The 24,200-nt window shown below is 47.5% G+C and overlaps 1 protein-coding gene across 13 annotated transcripts in view; it reads left to right on the top strand.

Moving 5' to 3' along the window:
* SLC7A1 (solute carrier family 7 member 1) overlaps positions 1–24,200 on the top strand; it is a 49,274-nt gene that overhangs the window by 8,624 nt on the left and 16,450 nt on the right. The window contains exons 1-6 of one of the 13 annotated variants that reach the window (XM_075084367.1): positions 130–274; positions 1,662–1,721; positions 14,531–14,645; positions 18,368–18,515; positions 18,736–19,119; positions 23,265–23,423. In XM_075084367.1, coding sequence (XP_074940468.1) covers positions 18,512–18,515; positions 18,736–19,119; positions 23,265–23,423 — 547 coding nt within the window. In that variant the 5' untranslated portion in view covers positions 130–274; positions 1,662–1,721; positions 14,531–14,645; positions 18,368–18,511. Of the gene's footprint in view, positions 1–103; positions 275–1,661; positions 1,722–14,530; positions 14,646–18,238; positions 18,314–18,367; positions 18,516–18,735; positions 19,120–23,264; positions 23,424–24,200 lie in introns of those variants that run through there. The other 12 variants (XM_075084347.1, XM_075084406.1, XM_075084454.1 and 9 more) reach the window with 12 other exon arrangements.

The following is a 24,200-nucleotide window of genomic DNA, read 5'->3' as shown; positions in this document are numbered from 1 at the left end:
ATACTAGTCTGTTTTTAGCTGCCTTCTCCACTCCTGATGGCTGGGAATATTGTGGAGGGCAGATGCCGGGGAAGGGGAGGAACGTAGGAGGATGATGCAATGTGAGCAGCTTGTTGCAAGCATGAAGGTGGCACAGGTAATGGCAGTGGCCGGGCTGGGAAATTCAGCATGGGCAGTTGTGGCTGCGATGGTTTGATCTCAGGCGAGAAGTGTGTGCCCAGTGCCCTGCCATGGTGAGGGACGGCTGAAGAAGTGCTTCCTCAGTGGCTGGGAGGTGAGTGTGGTGTCCATCTCTGGGTGTGCTGGCTGCGTGGCTGGAGGGGGGTTACCCCCTGCCTCAAATGTGGAGTGGCAGGTGGCTTTTATCACCTTCCCTCTCTTTCCTTTTCACACAGCCTCATGCTTTACCTCCTCTGCTCCACCTCTTTGCACTGTCCTCAGCTCCTGTTTAGCTGTGGGTGTCTGTCTAGACTACCCTGATGTGGACACATCCTGTGATCCTGGCAGCTGGGCTCTGCGGCTGCCCTGCCCAGCGCAGTTCCCATCCCAAAACAACAGTCCCTGGTCAGGCATGTGTCATGGACTGGCAGGGAGTGGACTATTAACTGTCAGGGATTTGGGCCATGGCTGTATCCCAGTTACGCTGGAAGTGTGGCTGCATCATCGGCACTCGGCTTCCCCCTCTGCCTTGGTTTGGGCTGCACGGACTGCCTCAGGGCTTCTTCCTATGTGATGCTCCGCTCCTCCTCGTGCTGTTTCCAGGTAGCCAGGGCATCGGCAGCCCCTCTTGAGTCGTGCACTGTTGGCTCCTTTAGCACTGAGTGACCCTGGTTAGTGAAGTATGTCTGGTGAAAGGGCAATACTAGTTTGAGTGGATGATAGCATTCAGTCGCTGCTTTTAACCCAGTGTGTGTCAGGACACTGTCTCTCAAGGGAAGGTCTTCCTGAAGAGATCTCCAGTGGGAATTACTTGTCTGCTAGGTACATGTCAAGAGCCACCCCTGAAACTGCAGACACACAGCATCTTCTTGGCTGCAGGAGAATACGAGGCTGCACACACCAGCCGAGGGGTGTGTGGAGTGCTTGTTTGTGCCTGCAAAGCTGCAGTGTGGGAGTACTGGGTGTAAAAGCAAATATTTTAACTCCTTTCACATTAGATTTCTCATTGGTATGGTGTAAATCATATTTACAGAAAGCTTTAGTATTAAGTTGTAGTCATGCAAGTGCCCTCAGAAGGTTGTAATATATTTTAGAATTCAGCTGGCTTGCTTAATGAGAAATTACTTTGGTTTCTTCAGAAAAGGGAAGTTTTTCTTATTCCACTATGTTGTCACTGTCCAACAGCTACGGCACCGTGCAGGGCTGGCAGGTCTGACTCGGAGGTCTGTGTGGGCCAGGCCCTTGAGAATGACCTCCAAATCAGTGGAAAAACTCCTGGATTAATGAAAATATATTCTTATTACTTTCTTTAGGTTGCATAAACCTTAAGGAGTGATGTAGCATAATTTGAAGTTTCATGGACTCATAGAATAGGATGGTTTGAGTTGGAATGGGTCTTTCAATATCATAGTCCAACCCCCTTGCAATGGGCAGGGACATCTTTTACTATGTAAGGTTGCACAAAGCCCCACCCAGCCTGACCTTGAACACTTTATTTGCAGATGCAGTTACCCGAGGATAATGAATACTTTCTCAGAAGCCTAGAATCATCTTGGTGTAAGGTATGAGGGGCCCCATGACTCTGCCATGTACGATTTCTGGTCCCCGTCCTCCCTGAATGAGTCTGTGTCAAGCACGGGCTGAGCTCTCCTTTGTGTGAACAATTACTCCAAAATTTGTTACAGAGCATTTCTTCTAAAGAAGCTCGTCAAACACGTCCACCTCTTACACGGAAACACTGCCGCTGCTCTTCCAGTAAAGGGTTCCTTTGCATCAAGTCAGTACTTGTTACGGGAAAGCAGGAAGTTTTTAACTGGGACAGTAGCATGGTGATAAGCCACACACTGGTGCTGGGAATGTGCCTTTTTGAGAAACACCTCACCTGCAGAGACGCTGGTCCACAGGGGTGGCCAAATCCTGGTCTGTGGTCCAGCGTGTTGCCCAGGCAGCCCTTCCTGCCGCAGGCAAGATGCCCATGGGCCGCTGGGCAGGGGTGACGGGGGTCTGCTTCCACTGTGTGGCACTGTCTCTAGCTGGAGCTGCCACCACTCACCACGAGATACCTGCTAGCCTCCACCCTCTCCTTCCTGTTCAGGGCATAGCAAAATCCACGGATTTATACCCACTTTGATCAGCCCCTTGCCCCCACTTGAAAATCCCCACCTGTCTGTATATGCCCTTACTCCTGGTAAAATGACAGTGTTCAGGGAAGTCTTCTCCTTCCTTCTGTTGGTCTGTCTTATTGGATGTGTCCCGCAGCTGTGCAGGATGCTGTTTGTTGTTCTGCATGAAGGTTGGGGCCCATAATTTCTCATTCGTTTGTTTCCCCACTACTGTTTTAATAACAAACCAACTTTTCTCTCTAACTTGCTTCCTTATTTCCTAAGGGACATTTCCCGTCTTCTTCCAAGGACTGTTGCCCAGGGGCTGTGACTGGAGCATGCTGAATGGCATGGCCAGGCACTTCAGCTAAGCAAAGCTTTGTCTTCATTTTATCTGGGTTAAAGACAGAAGCCCACTTGTTTAATGTTGTTTCCCAAAGCATAATTTTTTTTTCTGCTTGATACCGAGGCTGAATCCCTGGCAGATTATGGGCAATGTGTCTCTTCAAGTAGATCCTTGGCAATCTGTCTCAGGCTTTCATTTGGCAAGTCTAATTATCAGTAGAGGTCCCCTTGGGTTTTATGATAAATTGAGGGAGTTAAATCAAGCAGTTTTTTTGCAAAGTGTAATTTGAAGCCATGCTGAGGACTAGAGCTGGTGGGAGACTTTTCAATTAAATGTTTTTTTCAACAGAAAATAGTGATTCATGTAATGAGGGAGGTGTGATGCTCTTTGGCCAGGCAGGAAGACATCTCCTAAACTTTTTGATCCCTGAGGAGCTGTGGATGATAAATGCAGCACTGCCCTCCTCCTCCAAGAAGCTGGGTGCTGTTTTGAGCTGCCAGAGGGTCCTTACCAGCTGGAACGCAGGGTATGGGCTAAAAGGCTGGAGAGCACCAAAGGTGCCTTTCAGGAGACAGCTCTCCTCAGGTGGGAATCCCTTTCCTCTGCCCTGGCTGCAGTGGCTTGCCACCTGCTTGCTTGTAGGCGCAGCATTGAGTTTGTTTCAGTGATGCAATTTTGCAGCATAGTTCCCCAGGTGGTTATTCTGGTACAGCTGCAGGGGTGATACATGGTAGCCTGGGAAGAGGAATATACCTGGTTTCGTGGTTTAACCCTGCCAAAACAAATATGTTGTCTGGCTGCACCTGAGTCTGCTCTGAGGCAAGATGCACTATATCCAGTTTGTATCTAAGAAGTGTTTTCTCTAACCTGTTCTTGCAATGCTTTGGTAGTAGAGACTCTCATCTTGTGTCCTGTCCCAGCCTTTGATTGTGTCCGCAGTTGGAAAGCGATCATAACTGCAAATGAAGGCTAATACAGTGTGTGTTTCTGCAGTAGCCGAGGAGGGGAATTAATGTCTATCCACACTTTCACCTGTTGAATGGCTTACCATGTGCCACCTTTGTTCATCACAGCGGAAGTTTTGTGGAGAAGAGTGGGCATCACTGAACTTCCATTGTGGGGAATTTGAAGCTTGAATTCTGGGGGGCTGAAGCATTCCCCTGGGGACTTTAAGAGCAGGAACCTCCATCCTTTGTTTTGGTCCAAAAGCACTACTCATTTCAAAATGGGTTTCATGTATCATCACAAATAACCCACACAAAGTTTTCTGCAGTTATTGAGAAAAATCATTGAAGTTTGCCTGCTTTGAAATTTTTGGGAAGTTGAGGCTTCTTGTCTGGACTTGGGAAAAAGGATGGTCTTTGCTGTCTCAGAAGTTGTCCTGGGATGGGAGAGGAATTTCTGACCTTGGTACGGCCAGTAGCTGTGGCAGTTTGGAAAGCAGATGGGTGAGCTGCAGCACCCTGCCGTTCTTCGGAGGCAATACTGGAGCACCAACACCATCTTCATGTCCAGCAGGGCTTGGTGTTCTCCTTTCAGAAACTGATTGCTGGTAAGTGGGTGGCGTAGGGATTAGAGAGAGCACATCACCGCTCCTTTTCTGATGGAAGAAATTCTCCAGGGCTATGACATGCCTGCAGACATGGATGGCTGAGGAAAGGGCTCCCAAATGGGTTTATTACCTGTGTGTTGATCAAGAAGTTGGCATCATCACTACATGCTTGTTCAGGGAGCTGATCTGTGTTTAAACTAAAAATAGAGGGCCAAACACATTCCACAGTGTTTGCCAAACATACCAACATGGCATAAGCACAAGCTCTTTGTTCTGCAGATTAGTAGCAGTGATGGTACAGCTGTATGGGGGACATATTTGTTGAAGACCAAAAGGATGCTGAGGAAAAATAAGACTGTCCACAGGACATCACTTTGCTGTGAGAGAAGGGTACTGATGGCAGGAGAGGTTTCTGTGCATTTCAAAATGGATATAAGAGTATGTGGGACAACGTTGAGCAGGGATTTCTGCTCGTGCTTCCTCCTTCCCCAATAAAATTCTGGGGAGTTTATTGGCTGTGGAGAAGGGTCAGGCTTGGGTTTTCTTCTTTCCTTAGTAGAAAATGCCGCCTTCTGCGTAATCAGCTTTAATTTTATGCTCTTCTGCAAATTGGAGAAGAAAATTATCAGGAGCAGCAAGGCCCTGAAATAGAAAAGGAGTGGTTTTAAAGAAGCTGAAACAAATTGTTTAGGAAGTGATAGTACTGCTTATGTAAAATGGTGCCCTGTCAGCTTATTTTTACACATGGTGTTTTATGTTTAGCTGGACAGATGTTTGTTATGGTTTACTTTTTGCTGTTACCAGATGCAAGATTGTTTGGTTTCTTTTGGAGTTGTTTTGAAAAATGTCCCTTTTAAAAATGTTGTTAATAGGGAAGGAAATCTATCAACCTGATATAATAGGTATGTTAACCATTAGATAAGAGGAGGAAGAATATCTCATTTTATTTGAAAATACAATACAATCAAGGCACAAGAATTTGGACAGGGAACAAAAGTAACAAACAAAATGCAGTGTAAATAAAAGACAAGGACCAGTAGCAGTGGGTGGAATTTCACCCCTATTGAAGTTGGTGGGAGCTCTGCCATCGACTTCAGTGGGACAGGATTTAATCCGAGGATGTGGCCCCTGCCCCAGGATCTGCCCTGGTAGGTTATCTAGGTGTGTCATTGCTTCCTGCTGCTCTCAAAGCCCTTGGCTCCTGCTGAAACCTGAAGGTGTCCAGAGCCTTGGGATGAAACCATTTCCTACCCAAGGTCTGAGTGTCTGGAGCTTGCAGCTCAGTGTTTCTCATCAGAGAAACCAGAGCTAAAATGGGTGAGAGCTAGGCGTGCGCAGAACAAAGCTAATCTACATTCATTAAGATCAAGTTTCCTCAACTTGAAGGTGGTTGTGTACCATCTGGTAACATTTCTGAAATAATTTATATTGTTTTATGTGTTTAGGACTACATTATGCCACAGGAGTACTGACCGTACATTCAAAAAAGGGCTCATCGTTTCAAGTATGGTTGGGAGTGGGAGTGAGAGGAACCAGCCCAGAACACATTTCCTCACTTCAAAGGCAAGAATGGCTGTTTCAGAAAGCAAGATCACAGCCAGATCCAACTTCTAAGGAGGGAAGAATCCTAATCTCCACCAAAATCACCCTTTGATACAATTGCAATGATAACAAATGGTATCAAAGGAAAGGTTTTGGGCAGAGGTGTGATGGAGCCCGTACTGCATCCTGCTAAACCAGAAGATTGTTCTCCTGAAAAAATCCCACTTGCCTTTATTGGAGGTCTCTTTGCCAAGCTACTGTGAATATAATTGAAAGGTTGATTTGGTACCTGCTGTTTCAAAAGCAACAAAAACATGTAAGAGGTGCTTAGGATGGTGATCAGTCATCTGTGAGATGGAGGACAGCACTGTGTGTGAGCAATGCAGAACACAGCTGCAGCGCGGGTACCATGCCCTGCACCCAGGTCCCTGCATGTTGTCTGCAGACTGTAGGAGGTACTTTAGTCACAGGAGAGACAATCAGATGTTCTGATGCTTCTGGGGCAGGATGAAGTCAATATCTTGATCTTGAGATCAACCAGAAGAGCACTGCCTGTTGGCATTAAGCCAATTGCAGGATGTTGCCCTTAATTTCTAGGTCTGTCATAATTAAATAGTCCTCCTTCTAAAAAAGTTATCTACAAAGAGCAGCTCTGCTTTATTCTTGATAGCCGTAGTACAGTTGTGAACCCCTGTAGGTATGCCTGAAGGAGCTTCAAACTGAAACCATTTTGAAATATGTGTATTGTGGGATATTCTTGAGTTATAAGCTTGAAATAATTCACTAGACTCTTTATTTTTTAATGGGTAAATCCTACATTCCCCTGCTGCCAAAAACTTCGCCAAGCTGGTGCACTGATCCTCCATCCCTGCAGTGAGGGGCTCTTTCTCCCCTGGGGATGTTGCCCCTCCCCAGCCCCATTCTTGCCCAAGAAGTGATTTGTCATGATGTGTGTGGCAGGAGGGGGCATGGGGTACCAGATCTCCTTAATTTTCAATGCAGAGATAAAACTCCTGTTGGTTTGGGAACACTGAGTCATGTCCATTTTGCAAGACACCAGGTTTAGTTAAGTTTTAAGTTAAATGGCTAGGTAGGAAATAAAAGGTCCACTGTTGTTGTTAGGCAGTTGTCGTGGTTTAGCGGCAGCTCAGCCCCACACAGTCGCTCGCTCACTCCCCCACCGGTAGATGGGGGAGAGAATCAGAAGGGTAACGCTCGTGGGTTGGGATAAGAACAGTTTAATAATGAAAATTAAAAGAAACAACAGTAGAAATGCAATGTAAAGGAGAACAACGAGAGGCGCAAAGCCCCGGGGGAGGGGGGGAAGGGAGGGGAGAGGGGGAACGAACCGCCGGAACAAACCGCACGCGCCGCAGCCGCCCGCCGCCCGCCGACCCGACGCCGCGCCGCCTGCGCGCTGCCACTGCCCCCCCTCAATATACTGGTCATGGTGTCACATGGTATGGAATGAACCTGCCATTGGCCAGTCGGGGTCAGCCGCCCCCACCATGGCCCTGCCCCTCCCAGCCCCCCCTGCCACGCCACGCGGCAGAGCGCGGGAAGCTGGAAAGGTAGCTGACCCCCACAGTGAGGAGAATTAACCCCTTCTCAGCCAAAACCAGCACATTCTCCACCCCTTATTCCATACCACTTACACCATGCCCAGGTCCCATATGATGCAATACAACCGTACCAACCACCACCCCTCCCCTTCCCATCCTTTAACATAATACACAGACATCATTCCCTTAGTTCATGGATCTTCCCTGTAAAATGTCCATTAAAATGTCCATTGAGTTCACGCAGTCCATGACTCTGGGCTCCATCTGTTGTATCAGTCTTTCCGGGTGGGAGAGATGGTGTGTGGCGTTGGGTTGCTGCATACCGAGTCAGTCATCGTTCCATCACTGCTGCACGGCTTGTTTCATAGTTGATCTTCCATGGGTTGGGAGGCTCGTACTCTGATATCATTGATACAACACAGAGGTGACACACAATATTATATAACAGTTCACATTGTGCCATTCAGTTCATTGACTGTTTTCACCCAAAATCAAATCCCCTTGAGGCACACATCGGATTTCTCCATCCTCCCGCATCACCCACCAAGTGCACCCAGGTCCTCGAGCAAAAACAATCCCACGAATGGGTTTGCCTTTGCCAGAGGCAGGAAGAACCCAGACTGTTTTGCCCAGCATACTTTTTGTGTGCACTACAGGGACTCTATCCCCTTCCACAGTATGTAGGATTTCTGACTGGGCAGGGCCAGCTCGGTTGGCAGATCCCCTCGTGTTGACTAACCACGTGGCTTTTGCTAAATGTGTATCCCAGTGCTTGAATGTCCCACCCCCCATTGCTCTCAGTGTGGTTTTTAACAGTCCATTGTACCTTTCAATTTTCCCAGAGGCTGGTGCGTGATAGGGGATGTGATACACCCACTCAATGCCGTGCTCTTTGGCCCAGGTGTCTATGAGGCTATTTCGGAAATGAGTCCCATTGTCTGACTCAATCCTCTCTGGGGTGCCATGTCGCCACAGGACTTGTTTCTCAAGACCCAGGATAGTGTTCCGGGCAGTGGCGTGGGGGACAGGATATGTTTCCAGCCAGCCAGTCGTTGTTTCTACCATTGTAAGCACATGGCGCTTGCCTTGGCGGGTCTGTGGGAGTGTGATATAGTCAATTTGCCAGGCCTCCCCATATTTATATTTCAGCCATCGTCCCCCATACCACAGAGGCTTTACCCGCTTCGCTTGCTTGATTGCAGCGCATGTGTCACATTCGTGGATAACCTGTGCAATAATATCCATGGTCAAGTCCACCCCTCGATCACGAGCCCACCTGTATGTTGCATCTCTCCCTTGATGGCCTGAGGTGTCGTGGGCCCACCGAGCTAGAAATAGTTCACCCTTATGCTGCCAGTCCAGATCCACCTCAGCCACTTCAATCTTGGCAGCCCGATCTACCTGCTGGTTGTTTCGATGTTCTTCAGTGGCCCGACTCTTGGGGACGTGAGCATCCACATGCCGTACCTTTACAACCAGTTTCTCTACCCGGGCAGCAATATCTTGCCACAATGTGGCAGCCCAGATGGGTTTGCCTCTGCGCTGCCAGTTGCTTTGCTTCCATTGCTGCAGCCAGCCCCACAGGGCATTTGCCACCATCCAGGAGTCAGTATAGAGATAGAGCACTGGCCACTTTTCCCGTTCAGCAATGTTTAAGGCCAGCTGGATGGCCTTTACCTCTGCAAACTGGCTCGATTCACCTTCTCCTTCAGCAGTTTCTGCTACTTGTCGTGTAGGACTCCATACAGCAGCCTTCCATCTCCGGTGCTTTCCCACAAGGCGACAGGACCCATCAGTGAACAGGGCATATTGCTTCTCATCTTCTGGCAGTTTGTTATACAGTGGGGCTTCTTCAGCACGTGTCACCTCCTCCTCTGGTGATAATCCAAAATCTTTGCCTTCTGGCCAGTCCATAATCACTTCCAAGATTCCTGGGCGACTGGGGTTTCCTACTCGAGCCCGCTGGGTGATCAGTGCAACCCATTTACTCCACGTAGCATCAGTTGCATGGTGTGTAGAGGGGATGTTTCCTTTGAACATCCAGCCCAGCACTGGCAGTCGGGGTGCCAGGAGCAACTGTGCTTCAGTACCAACCACTTCTGAAGCAGCTCGAACCCCTTCATATGCTGCCAATATCTCTTTTTCAGTTGGAGTATAGCGGGCTTCAGACCCTCTGTATCCCCGACTCCAAAACCCTAGGGGTCGACCCCGGGTCTCCCCAGGTGCTTTCTGCCAGAGACTCCAGGTAGGGCCATTCTCCCCGGCTGCAGTGTAGAGCACATTTTTTACATCTTGTCCTGCCCGGACTGGCCCAAGAGCTACTGCATGGACTATTTCTCGTTTAATCTGTTCAAAGGCTTGTCGTTGCTCAGGGCCCCATTTGAAATCATTCTTTTTCCGGGTCACTTGATAGAGAGGGCTCACGATCAGACTGTAATTTGGAATATGCATTCTCCAAAAACCCACAACGCCCAAGAAAGCTTGTGTTTCCTTTTTGCTAGTTGGTGGAGACATGGCTGCTATTTTGTTGATCACATCCATTGGAATCTGACGACGACCGTCTTGCCATTTAATTCCTAAGAACTGGATTTCTCGTGCAGGTCCCTTCACCTTACTTTGTTTTATGGCAAAACCAGCTTTCAGAAGGATTTGGACTATTTTCTCACCTTTCTCAAAAACTTCTTCTGCTGTGCTGCCCCACACAATGATGTCATCAATGTATTGAAGGTGTTCTGGAGCTTCTCCCTGTTCCAGTACAGTCTGAATCAGTCCATGGCAAATGGTAGGACTGTGTTTCCACCCCTGGGGCAGTCGATTCCAGGTGTACTGGACGCCCCTCCATGTGAAAGCAAACTGTGGCCTGCACTCTGCTGCCAGAGGGATTGAGAAGAATGCATTAGCAATATCAATTGTGGCATACCACTTGGCCGCCTTTGACTCCAGTTCGTATTGAAGTTCTAGCATGTCTGGCACAGCAGCACTCAACGGTGGAGTGACTTCATTCAGGCCACGATAGTCTACTGTTAGTCTCCACTCTCCATTAGACTTCCGGACTGGCCATATGGGACTGTTAAAGGGTGAGTGGGTCTTACTGATGACTCCTTGGCTCCTCAGTTGGTGAATGAGTTTATGGATGGGGATCAGAGAGTCTCTGTTGGTGCGATATTGCCGCCGGTGCACTGTTGTGGTGGCGATTGGCACCTGTTGTTCTTTGACCTTCAGCAACCCCACCACAGAAGGGTCCTTTGAGAGACCGGGCAAGGTAGACAGCTGTTCAGTTTCCTCCGTCTCCAAGGCAGCTACACCAAAAGCCCACCTGTACCCTTTTGGGTCCTTGAAATACCCTCTCCTGAGGTAGTCTATACCAAGGATGCACGGAGCCTCTGGGCCAGTCACAATGGGGTGCTTCTGCCACTCATTGCCAGTTAGGCTCACTTCGGCCTCCAATACAGTTAGCTCTTGAGATCCCCCTGTCACTCCAGCAATGCTGATGGGTTCTGCCCCTATATAGTTTGATGGCATTAAGGTGCACTGTGCGCCGGTGTCCACTAAAGCTTTATACTCCTGTGGGTCGGACGTGCCAGGCCATCGGATCCACACAGTCCAGTAAGCCCGGTTATCCCTTTCCTCCACCCGGCTGGAGGCAGGGCCCCTCTAGTCCTGATCATGGCAGTCACAACTCACTTCCTGTAAATGTGAATCAGGAGTCCCTCTATTACACTTAGAAATAAAATCTGCGCTTCTACTCCTCTGTCTGGGGACTTGCTCGCTGGAAACTGGAGCAGCAGCTTTCCTGGAAGAGCCTCCCTGAGTGACTGTTCTTCCTTGCAGTTCATGTACTCGTGCCTGTAGGGTCGAAGTAGGCTTGCCATCCCACCTCATCATGTCCTCTCCGTGGTCACGCAGGTAGAACCATAGGGTGGCCCGTGGTGTGTATCCCCTTCTTTGAGCCAAAGGACGCTTATTCCTAACAGCTGAGACACTGCTCTGTCGAGGTGGGGAGTAGGACAGATCTTCTTTGAGTTGCTGGACCTCTTGGGATAGTTTCTCCACAGCAGAGACAAGCGAGGAAGAGATATTTGTGTCATAATCCCGGAGTCTATCTATCACCTCTGCCACCGTTGGTGTCTCGTCATCTTTCCAGGACATCACTGCCAATGAGTTTGCATGCGAAGATGGTGCGCTCCGTACAAACTTCCGCCACATGGGTCGTGTGCACTCGGCTTCATCTGGATCTTTGGATGACCGTTGATCATCCAGGTCACCATAAATCACCTCAAACACAGCTAATTCCCTGAGATACTGGATGCCTTTCTCCATAGTTGTCCATTTTCCTGGGCGATATGTAACATCTTCTTTAAAGGGATACCTTTCCTTCACTCCAGACAGGAGTCGCCTCCAGAGGCTGAGGGCTTGTGGTTTTTTTCCAATTGCTTTGTCAACGCCCCCTTCCCCAGAAAGGGATCCCAATTGTTTGGCTTCTTTTCCCTCTAGTTCCAGGCTACTGGCCCCATTATCCCAGCATCGGAGCAGCCAGGTGGCAATGTGCTCACCTGAACGACGGCTATAATCTTTTCGCATATCTCGCAACTCGCTTAAGGACAGGGATCGGGTGGTCTCTATTTCATTTATTACTTCTCCCTCCTCTCCCCGCGATGGCCCTGGTTCTTCATCATCCCGTTCTAAACGAGTTGATGTCCGCTTCCAATATTTCGTCTTATGTATGGGGGCAACTGATACTGGTACGGGTTTATTTTCTGAGCTAGCTCCGGTACTTGTTGTGGGGGTTTGAGTGGCTGCAGTGCCTGTTGTCAGGGCTGGATTGTCTACAGTGCCAGTCACTTTGCATTTCAATCCAGAGACATTCTCTTCCCCCTGGGGGCACTGAATACTGTTGAGCAGGGCTCGGTATGCATGGGCCAGACCCCAGCACGTTGCAGTTATCTGTGTCTCTCTGGAGTTCCCAGCGTAACAACATACTTTCTCCAAATATTCTACTAGTTTTTTAGGATTCTGCACTTGCTCGGGGGTGAAACTCCAAAACACTGGGGGTGCCCACTGCCCTAGGTATTTGCCCATGCTATCCCACATGCCCTGCCACTCGTAACTATCAAGCCTCGGGGCAGATTTCTGGGTGATATTCTTAAGTTGCTTAGTCAAAACCAAAACAACATGCCCAAAAACTAACAATGACTGCACCTTAACCACCCAAGGATGTTCAAGATACAAAAACGTTGTTGTAACAAAGGCACAGACATCATAGAACAAAGTTGCAAAGGTATTATTCTGTATTTCCTCCATATAAAATCTCTCAGAGGAGGAGGTATAATTGCTAATTGCCTCAACAAGGTGGTATCCGAAGTACAGTAACGGTTTCAGCAAAAACCCCAAATACCAGATAAAGCTGAAAACGAGTGTTTGTATAACAAATCTCGTAGGCAAAACATTACTAATCACAGCAGAACACAGCAGACTCAAACAACCAACACCGATTTTTAACACCAACTGCAAAAAGGACAACATGGTGCTGTGACCAGCAGCTGTTGTTATCTCCAACCCTCGTGCCCCACGTTGGGCGCCAAAAAGACTGTCGTGGTTTAGCGGCAGCTCAGCCCCACACAGTCGCTCGCTCACTCCCCCACCGGTAGATGGGGGAGAGAATCAGAAGGGTAACGCTCGTGGGTTGGGATAAGAACAGTTTAATAATGAAAATTAAAAGAAACAACAGTAGAAATGCAATGTAAAGGAGAACAACGAGAGGCGCAAAGCCCCGGGGGAGGGGGGGAAGGGAGGGGAGAGGGGGAACGAACCGCCGGAACAAACCGCACGCGCCGCAGCCGCCCGCCGACCCGACGCCGCGCCGCCTGCGCGCTGCCACTGCCCCCCCTCAATATACTGGTCATGGTGTCACATGGTATGGAATGAACCTGCCATTGGCCAGTCGGGGTCAGCCGCCCCCACCATGGCCCTGCCCCTCCCAGCCCCCCCTGCCACGCCACGCGGCAGAGCGCGGGAAGCTGGAAAGGTAGCTGACCCCCACAGTGAGGAGAATTAACCCCTTCTCAGCCAAAACCAGCACAGCAGTACATTATTGAAGCAGAGGCCTTGAGCCAAATCCTGGAAGAGACTTGGTATCTGCAGCTCCTTGGGTGTCAGTGGTAGTCGAAGGAGGAGGGAGAGCAGCTCTCACCTGTGGGGAACCTTGGTCCACCTTGGAGGCACATCTTAGGCAAAGATAATATCAGACTGCACAGCCTGACCTCTGCCTTTTGCTTTTGTTCACCACAGAACACATCCTCCTTGGAGCTTTGTGCGAGGTGTGGGGGCAGTAGGTTACTTACACACTGCAAGCAAGCCTATCATTAGTGCCACCTAACTCTTAGGGTTAGCACTGTTCCTGTTGCGTGGGTATTGTAGAAACTCATGTGCACTCACCCATCAACACATCTCAAACCTTTTCCTTCTGCACATTACATGGTCCAACCTTGCAAGATAACTTCTTCCCTCACCTTGATTTTTTGTGTAAGAAATATTTCAGCGCCATGTAGGATGAAACCCTATATGCTCAGCAAGGTTGATGTCAATTCAGAGGTGCAAACCCTGAGGAACACAAAACAATGCATAAGTCACTACGGTTTGGGGAGGCCTGGACTTGTAACCTCACCCAGGGTGAAATGTCTCAGGAAGATCTCCTCCAAGCTTCTCTGGTATTCCCCTGTGGTTGGTCCAGCTCAGCCTCAGAAGTCCATCCGGGCTTGCCCAGGGGCTCTGTGCAAAGGGCAGGCAAGCCCTGCCCAGCTGCACTGCATCTTTGCAGACCTCTCTGGCTAATTGCTTCTTGCTGAGCTGGGGCATCTTTCCACCTCCTTTCCATTTTCTGTCTTTATTAATAGCCTCAGCTGGGACTCTCCTGTATTATTCTGTGTTTTGTCTCACTCCTCTGTTCAGGCCATTGAATGTCTAAACCTTGCCTTAAACATTGACTTAACAAGAAATAAACTGTTTTTCTCCAGTCCTTTGGCATTTCTTGATGTTTCTGTGCTGCAGAATAAACCTATGTTTGTCCTGAAACCCACAGTTTGGTCTGACTCAAACTGGTCTTTACTTTCAGCCTAGCTTTGGAAAATGAATCCATTAACCCATCTCCTGTGGGTATCTTGCTCATAGTAGGCTGCAGATTATGGCAGGGATTTTTTTGTTTTGTTTTGGAGGACTTTTTTGTATCTTCTGTAGCATTTGTTTGGTTTTTTTTTTTCTTGGTGCACAGCACTGGGACCTTCCCCATTTTCTGGAGCTCCAGACTGCATATCAACCAGCACCACCACCACTGCTGGGTAGGATGGGTGAGTTAGCCCCATCGCTGTGGTGTTCATAGGATGCAGGTATCAATAAGATCTCTGCATTGCTCTGGTGGGAGTTAAGCAAAGTCTAGGACTTGTGTTGTCCTAGAAAGCAATGAAATTTGTAGGAGATGCTGCAGTGCAGCGCTCTTATTGTCATCTTACCCCAGTTCAAAATTCAGTACTGCCCTGTCACTGATTTTGGGGAAGTAGGCTGCTGTCCCACTGACAGCAATCCTGGCTGACATGGATTTTGGAAAGGTTCAAGTGGGAAGGAGATGGCATGAGCCAGTTGACATATGAATACACTTAGGTAAACAGATCTGTCTTCCTTCTGAAGGGAGAAGATAGTTTTCCCTCTCTGTATGTTGGGAATTGCCATAGTTCACCAGATTAGAATTTTGTATGATTGGCCTGAAATCTACCTTACTCCGTTAGTCTGAATCTGTCTCCCTCAGAAGTGTGTTTGAGAGCTGTTGGTGGAGGATACAATTCCTGACACGGTGGGACCTCTGAATCCTCAGCCTTGCTCCTGCAGTTGTAATTACTTTCTCTAAGTAGGGGAGTTAGTGTAAGGCCAAGAGAAAGGGAGTTAAGCCAGGGCTTATGACTGGGGTCTTGGAAAAATTAAGAGGATTTTTGATTTTGTAGTTGATGCTATGGTGACAAAATTGAAGCATTGGATTTAATAGCTGAGTCAGTTAATTAAGTTTCTTAGCATGTATCTTCCCACCTTTTACACTGGGTTTTAGCCGGAGCTGATGAAGTACCAATCTCACTTGACCATCCTGTAAATTGCATTTAGCAATATTTTTGACTACCCATTATTGTCAGCATACTATTGATGTTAGTGTGCGATGTATACTGCTGTTCCATTAATGGTAAACAAGGTACTATTCATTGGAAAGGCAATGCTGGAGTGAGGCATTAAATATAAATAAAAGAGCCTTTTTTCCTTTTCCATAATTAATGAAGAAACATTTGAAAGCCCTGCTGCCAAAGCCTGGCTTAATGGTGCACTGTGGGTATCAGGCTAGGGCTTCTTGAAGCTGCGGGGTGCAGTCTGAGATGGAAGATGCCCTTCATCCCCATAGGCTGTGTCCCGGCAGCCTGTAGATTTGCAGAGCAAAACAGTTGCTGCTGAGAATCTGGTGTCTGCACAACACATCTTACAGGGGAGGTTATCTTGGTGTAGCTGTTCTTGTGGGCTGAGCACCCATCAGGTATTGGGGTACGTTACATATGCCCCAGCAGTGTTCGCAGGTTTAGGTTCATCCCAGTAGTATCGGGATTGTGCACTCCATGAGCTCCTTGCTTTGTGAACCAAAGTGTGGTAAATGGAGACAACTGGGACATTCACTTTTAGAGTACTCTTATGCTCAGAACAGGAATGCTAATGAACATTATTAAATAGTTGAATGAAGGTCTTACAGTAGTGATTTTGGTGCCTGGAACCAAATCCATTTGTAGAAGTACAGTAGGTTGTTGTCAGTGCTAGCTCTGGCTTAGGTTGTCTGTAGACTTTGGTTGGAGTGTGGGTCTATGGGGACGTTCAAAGCTTCTTGGTGTTTGTCACCAGTGTTGGACTTCCTCCACTGGAGGCCCTTTCAAAGTGAAGAACATGCCTTGTTACAGGTCCCCCAGCACTGCTTTATTTTAGTACATGTTTTTCTGTGCATATGAATTGGAAGTAATCCAGCAGGTTGTAGGCAAGCATCCTAGCTGCGGAGAGCATCGTATTATCCAACTGCCAAGTTCTGAATGAGGATGATGGTGTGGGGATGAAGGAGGGATGGCAGAGCGTGGGCTGAAGAAAATGGCTACAGCCAGTCAGAGCAACACTCAGAAGAGGAGGGTCAGGGATGGGTAATCAGAAAGAACCAGGGCATGAAAGTGGTGGTGAACCAGCAAAGTGAAACCTCTGTCAAGGTAAGAGTTGTTGCCCATTGGCTGGAGAAGACCGAAGAGATAAGTGAGAGACTGACAGATTCACCTGACAGTTTTATTTGATAAGAGGCCCAGGGAAGGTGGTGGACTATTGTATTTTTTACTTTTAAGGTTAAAGGGAAGAATGATAGCTTTCCTTTATCTTGACTTAAGTAAAGCTTTTGATGGGGTGCCACATAGAAAGTTATTTAAGAAGATAAGGACTAGTAAGAAACTGGCACAGTGCAAAAAGGATGTTTTAGTGAGAAGTCAGGGACTGGGAGAGGAAGGCAGACACTGGTAGAGGAGATACCCACTGGCGTTCTTAGTGGTTGCTGTTGGGATGCTCTTCTTGCTGCTGCTGTTGGTTCCTCTTGATGCAACAAGTAGAAGGGTGCTAATGGGATATACTGCTGCTCAGAGGGTGGTTTAGAAGTGAGCAGCTGCAGACAGGGCAACTGCTGGGGGCTGGGGACTGCCCGTATCTTTAGGGCTTAGATCACCTACTTTTGTAAAATGAAGGCTGAAAGGTTATGACTGGTGTCTAAAGGTACACTGGGGTAACCGCGCGAGCGGGGAAAGGCCATTCTTGGCACAAGAGCACATGAGTAAACACTGTCTATTAAAGCATTTTGGCTGGGGAGCAGAGGAGTGTTGGTCGAGCTTTCCAACAGTGGAGATAAGGCACCTAGAAATTTTTAAGGGAAGACCTGACGTTACACCATGGTTGCCTGTGACAACTGGGGCTAGACTTGGCAGTGTAAAAAGCAAGAAATTCCTTCTAATACTGAGCTCATGGATTCTGGTAATGCTGTGAGGAGCTCTCTAGCTGCTTTCTAAAGGCAAGGACAATTTTGAAGTAACATACTTAATTTTTCTCAGAAAGAGTAAGACACAAATTCCATACCCAGGCTGTGTCCAAGGACATAAATCTTGAAGGAACAGACTCCATAACAGCACTAGTTCCACAGATGTCCTTGAGGAGCTGAAGCTGACCCCGCTGCTGGCTGTGATGGTTTGACTGATTGTAGCTTTTAATGAGTGCTGTTACTGTCTGTGTTATGTGGACGCCTATGTGGATGGTCAAATTTGTAGCCTTGATGAGTTGCATAGCAAAATCTTCCCATGGTGTAGCACTGCCAGATGCATGTCTCTCATGGGAGGAGAAACTCCAGAAGGATTTCCTAAGGGATCCCTCCACAGAGAGGAGTTTGCTTTACCCTGCTGCTAATCCGATCATAAAGTCCCGAGCAGGGGAGCTGCACCTGAGCTGCTCACATGCTGAAGCCACTGTAAACTGCTGTTCGGCCATGCCAGCAGGTCCATACACAGGAATAGTGCAGGTGCTGAAATGGGACCATGGCTGGAAACCCTACCCCACAGTTTCATTAAACACCCCTGTCCTGCCGTGCTTCTGTCCTGGATGGGACACAGATGTTCAGGCAGCCCCACTGTGCTCTCACTTCAGTCGTTGCAAATGCAATATAGCTTGAGCCTTTGTCTCAGCACAACCAAGTTAAGTAAAACTCAATTCTGCATGTCCTTTTTCCTAAATTATATCTGTTTCAGCCTGCACAGTTGTAGGCAACAGCAGCCTGTGCTGCTGCCTGTGGCTGGAGCTGGAGCTTAGAGAGGGGAAATATCCCAGCAGGTCTGTTCGACTGCAAATGGTGACACTGACTGCAGCACATGGTCATGTTGTGTTCTAGGGGGAATAGCATGTGTGGTGCCGTATTCTGGGATGTAATGCTCACTTAGTTCACCCCAAGACTTAAAAAATATATGTAAGTATGTCTCTCTGTATATGTCTTTTTTTTTTTTTTTTTTTTAATTCCCAGCCCGGGAAAGCTGCTCTGACTTCTGAAAGGATGGGCTCTGTGGTTTTGGCTTGACCACTTGTCTGTGGACTGGGTGGTTGCAGAGCGGGGTAGGAACTGGAGTGGAGTGCCCTGTCTCTCCTGGGATTACGCAGGCTTTGCAGCATGAGTAAGAGCAGGAAGCAGAAAATGCTTTGGTTTTGTCTGTTTTAATTTCCTGTGCTAAGCCTAGGTAAAATGCTGAAGGAGACATTTTGCCATATGAAAAAGTGGGCAGGGGGAAGGCTCGTTTGTTGAAATGTAGTGGGGCTGTAGCAGTATACCTGTGCAGTGATGCTGTTTTGAGGGGTAACCTGGTCCAGGTAATGACGGCAGCATCTTTCTTGCAGGCCCAAACACGAAGATGGAGTGTAAAAAAATTATCAATTTTGGAAACCAGCTTGTTCGCCGGAAAAATGTGGACTGCACTCTAGAAGACAGTCGGCTCTCACGATGCCTCAACACATTTGACTTAGTGGCTCTGGGTGTAGGCAGCACTTTGGGTGCTGGTGTCTACGTACTGGCTGGAGCTGTGGCACGGGAAAATGCAGGACCTGCCATTGTTATCTCCTTCTTGATTGCTGCCTTGGCCTCAGTGCTGGCCGGACTCTGCTACGGAGAATTTGGTGCTCGAGTCCCTAAGACGGGATCTGCTTATCTCTACAGCTACGTGACTGTAGGCGAGCTGTGGGCCTTCATCACAGGGTGGAATTTAATCCTCTCCTATGTTATTGGTAAGTATGGTGGGTGCGCTGCAAGACCCTGGCTTTAGTCCAGGATGGCAGCCTAGTTTGTAAGATCAGCCTTGTTTGGGCAGCTGCATTACTGTTACAAAATAGACACTACACTCTTGCACTCACTGAGGATTTCAGGACTCATCTGCGGAGTGCATTGTTGGTGGCTCCTGTCAGTCGGCGAGGTGAGTGGTGTGCTGTGGGCTGAGGGTTTGTCTTGAAGCTGGATTGTTGCTGCTGCAGCTTCCTCTGAATCTCCACGTCATCCCTTTGGCATCCCCTGGCTTGCTGCACACTTGCTAGGGAGCAAAATCATGTTCCCTTTGCTGAGAAAGAAGCCGCTGATGGAAGGATGCTTTTACACAGCAGCATCTCTACTCCTGGCTGATGAAGGATTAATTCCTGGTCCCTTTGAGACCTGTTTAAAGTATGTGGAGATCACAGTTTTGTCTTGTGAATGGCTGCAGGATTAAGTTTAGGGTGATCTGCAGGTTCACAGACTCTGAAACATCCAGACCAAATCCCTTCTAAGCCCTTGACTCCCGCTGGGAGAGGCCTTGGACCAAGCTCAGAGCATGCAGTGTACAACTCAGCTGATGTATTAAAACTAAGCCATACTTTGCTAATTAAGGATTCGTGTCTTTCAAGCACATTCTGGGCATGCTGGTTGTCATCATGCCTGTAATTAAGGCTGCAACCAACTTGCCAATTGAGAGTCAAGACTAAGTAGTTAAAATGAAAACTGATGTTATGCTGAATTATTAAAGGAAGTTTGGAGTTTTTAAAAATGCATTTTATGGGATGTGTGTTACCTTGGAGATTAGTTCCTGTGGTGCTGGGCAGGGCAAGATCATATCAAGAACGATATAGTTATGTAGCAGCTGCTTGTCTGAGATTGTTCTGGCTCTGCTCTGCTCTGTGTGCTACCTGAAACCTTTTCCTCCTCCTATTTTTTTTTTCCTTTTTTTTTTTTTTTTCAATAAGAAATGAGAGGATGAAAAGCCAGAGTCAATTAAACTCATCTCCTTAGGAAATCTGAGTCCTGCGGTTCTTTTATGAATTAGGTTCACTGCAAGGAAGGGATAAAAATAGTTTTTTTAAAAAGTAAGCATATAATTTCCTCAAGATTTCTAAAATGGACTCTGTTTAGGATACACATAGAAAAGTTGAACAGACTTCTTGGTGACTTATCTTCTGTTCCAGAAAGGTAATGACAAATCGACTCCTCCATGGTCCTCGCCTAGTTAGTTATGTAGCCCTTCCCACCATGATACTTGACCACCAAAATGACTAACATAGCTGTGGATGCTGTCCCAAAACCTGATTCTGCAAATGCGTGATGAAAAGATTTACATACTGAACATTACACTCCCAGGATCTGGGCTGAGGCTGATATGATATTTCTGAGGTTTTTGTTTGGTTGTTTTTTTTTGTCCTCTCATAATGGCTTTTGAGCTGCTGCCTCTATTTTTATTTCAGAGCTGGCTGCTCAGTATATTATCACAAGGCAGAAAATTCACTAAAAAATAAGTAGATATTAATCATCAATGTCTTCAAACACAACATAGTTACTTTTAATTCAGTCCTGTGATAAAAATGCATGTTTGCAACTGGCTTCCTCATAATTTGGGAGGAAGGGCAGCTAAGCAGGAAAAACAACCGGGGGAGGGTGTGAGTAGGCTATAGCGGGTGTCTCTTCTTTATCTTACCCAGCCTTTCTTCCCATGCTAATTGCTCCCCTTGTGAGCAAGGACAAGTCCCATCAGCTTTGGGGGTGTAGAGGAGAAAGATATGTTGGCAGGCATAGTCCGCAGTTCCGAGATGGGGGTTGAGAGGGGCGGAAAGCCAATTTTTTTTTTCTCAGTCATGCTGCAGAAAATGCCAAGCAGTGCCACCGAAACCAGGTGGGGTGGTGGGAGCTTGCATCTGTAAAATGCTCGGCCAACTTGGTGTTTTCACGCTGAGGTTCTCAGGCATCTGTTCAGAAAGTATTGTGGGGTGGAAAAAGAAATCCTGGGGCCCTGGGATGGGTGGCCAGTAGTTTGTAATTAATTGAAGTGACTTGGCTTGGGGGAAGACTGGTGTGGGGTCGTGGAGGTGGGTGATGAGCAAAAATGGGCATGCAACTGATCGGTCATGGTCTAGACAGAAGGAAGAAGGTGTCCAGGACTAGGATCTGGTGTGAACTTTCTTCTGGGGTGGTGTGGGTTTGGGGGAACCATGACAGATTGTGGGAAGCATTTCAGGAACTGGAAGCTGGTGGGAGCTGGTAATATGAGGAGTAACAGCACCTCTGACAAGTAGCTGCTGCTAGGGTTTCCTGGGGCACGTGGTGACCTCCTCATCTCTGCCTGTTACTGCAGTGAGCCCTGCACCTGAGCTCAGCAGCTCTCCTGGGAGCCATGTGCTGTAGGCAGGAACCAGCTCAATCTGGCACGGTTATGCTGACCCAGAACTAGTAAATCCTCCTGGATACAAGCCAAATGTCTTTGTACCATGCTCTGTAGCAACACTAAGATATTATCCAGGTGTCTGTGATGTTGGAATAATGTCAGGTTCCCCCCCGCTCCCTCAAGGCTGTTGGTTACAGAGAGTTCAGGATAAACGGCTGATAGTTATGTGGAACTGTCATCCAAGCAGCTGGCATCTAATATAATACATGTAGGAGATGGTTGTTCCTGTCCTAGAACATTAAATATTAGAGCCAGGTCAAAAAAAGGAGCACTAAGGAAATAGTGTCTTCCCTCAAATCGTGCCAAAGTTAAACTGAGAAAAGCATTCACACTGTGCACTTTGCTGCCTCAGGGAACAGAAGAGTCTCCAAACCGATCTGTTCTGCAGCTCATTTTTATACTGTTGCAAGGCTGGATCAGGGCAGTGAGAATTCCCAGCTTTGCTGCAGGTGCTGCCCACCGCTGCTGCAGAGGGATCAGCTGTAGGTGAGCACAGACATTGTTTGACATGATTGCATGTGCCAGAGTTGGGGCCTGAACACCCGCCCACAGGTGAGTGTGTCAGGACAAACTGTTCTAGGTAGAAGCGAGTCCTGTCAGCATCCTCTGGGGAATTGCTCTGCAAAGCGAAACCAAACCAACCTCTTTTTTTAACTAGGTAATTATGTACAGTGGTAATTATATAATGCAATTAGATGCTGTTATATATAGCATACTGTATAAGACAACAGAAGTATAATGATAGCCACTTTAACACAGGAGAGGGAGAAGTTGACTATTACTCAAACCTACTTATTTTACACAATGCTGTCACTGTCTGGTAGTAGCTTTTTATTGTTACTATTTCAGTTCTCTGACGTGACTCTTCTGGCCCAGACGATGCCCCAGACTTGGTCATCCTGAGACCCCAGGTTCAGTCCTCACCGTGGCAAGTTGTGTGTAGTTTGGTGCTCTTGGGAACCGCAGCAAACAGCGGCCCTGGAGGGGGAAGTCTAAGCACTTGCTGCAGGCAGGAGTCAGGCCGCTTGCTGGGATCACCACCAGCATCCTGCAGTAGGATGACTTACGCTCAGATACCCTGTAAATTATATCTGATATATTATTATCCTGCTCGGGTGCTTTAGCACCAGGAGTTGGAACAGACCTGCATGTTGCTGGAGTGCAGAGCTTATGGAGCTGGGTGAATGTAGTGGTCCAGGCTCTGGTGCTCCAGTGGTGTGCTGCCAGAGGCCAGCTGGCTTCTGTAAGGCCCCTCTGCCTGGGCTGCAGTCACCCGGCCAGGGGTTTCCGCTGGTATGAGAAGAGACTCAGACCTCTCTAGTAGCAGAAATTACCAGGTTTGGGGGAAGTTCAGGCTGCTGAGGGCATAAGGAAAAAGTCAGACGACACTGTATCTTAAGGAAAAGTGGAGATCTACTAAGAAGCCAAACCACTATAAGGTTTTTTTTTTATCTTGTCAGCTGAGTAGGAGTCTGAGACCCACCACCTGTGTGTGTTACCATCAAAGCAGATGCCAGGCATGAATACAGGCTGTGGGCTGGATCTGCAGATGAAAGGCTGCTCCCAGCACCTGGGAAGCACATACAAGGTTGCTTTGAGGCCCTCCATGGCGAAAAGCCGTGCAAGGTGCCCCCTGTTTGGAACACGTGCCAGCCACGAAGGGTGATCTGCATCCTTGCTGTCCTCTGGCAGGAACCTCGAGCGTGGCCAGAGCCTGGAGTGCGACGTTTGATGAAATCATAGGCCAGCATATTGAAGAATTTTGTCAAAAATACATGATGATGGATGCTCCCGGAGTGCTAGCAAAATACCCAGACATCTTCGCTGTGGTGATAATCATCATCCTAACAGGTAAAACCTTGCAGGGGTTTGTGAGTCTTGGACCTCCTTCTTCTGTAATTTCATTGTATGCTTTTGGAACAGGCAGAAAGTCCTGATTTATTTTGGACAACATATTAAAGACTCTTTCTTTGATACAAGTGTTGTATTGACCTATATAGCTGCTGTAGAGTTAGTATGGGGCATAACCTGTTTGCAAGGTTTTTAATTAGAGGGGAGCATTCTCAATATTTTGGACCCACTTTTAAAACCTTCAGTCAAATTTTATATAAGGAAGAAAAGATGACTTGTTATCCTCAATCGATTATGGAAGTTTAATCCTTCCCTCCATAAATCCGATTACACAAGAATTTCATTCTGTTGCTATGTCAACCTTATTCCTGTTTTGATAGTCTGCCAAATCTTGAGTCAGGAAAGTGAGAAAAAAAAATATGGGACTCAGTAACAACCTCATGTACTACTGTTTTGAGTTTTAAAAAAATATATTTGGGCATCAGTTCACAGCAGTGAACGCAAGACTCCAGAGAAATAAATGTGTCATAAACAGTCAGGTCCTCTTTTTTTCTAAAAATGTGCCAAGGCTTTGATCAGAATTTGGAAGAGTCTTGAAAATTTGGAAAATTAAAATCCTTCTGAACTTTTACCTCTACTTCAACTGAATCTTGCAAAGCATTGCCAAATTTAGGCAAATTTTAAAAGTGCTTCTTGTGTACCCCTCTGTGGTTTCCAGAACGCAGAAGCTGCAGTGTCACCTCAACAAGGTCATCCTGACACTTCCCACTCTGATCA

Source organism: Phalacrocorax aristotelis, chromosome 1 (assembly GCF_949628215.1).
Source record: "Phalacrocorax aristotelis chromosome 1, bGulAri2.1, whole genome shotgun sequence".
Classification (NCBI taxonomy): domain Eukaryota; kingdom Metazoa; phylum Chordata; class Aves; order Suliformes; family Phalacrocoracidae; genus Phalacrocorax; species Phalacrocorax aristotelis.
The sequence above is the reverse complement of the archived record's forward strand: the minus strand, read 5'-3'. Positions and strand labels throughout refer to the sequence as shown.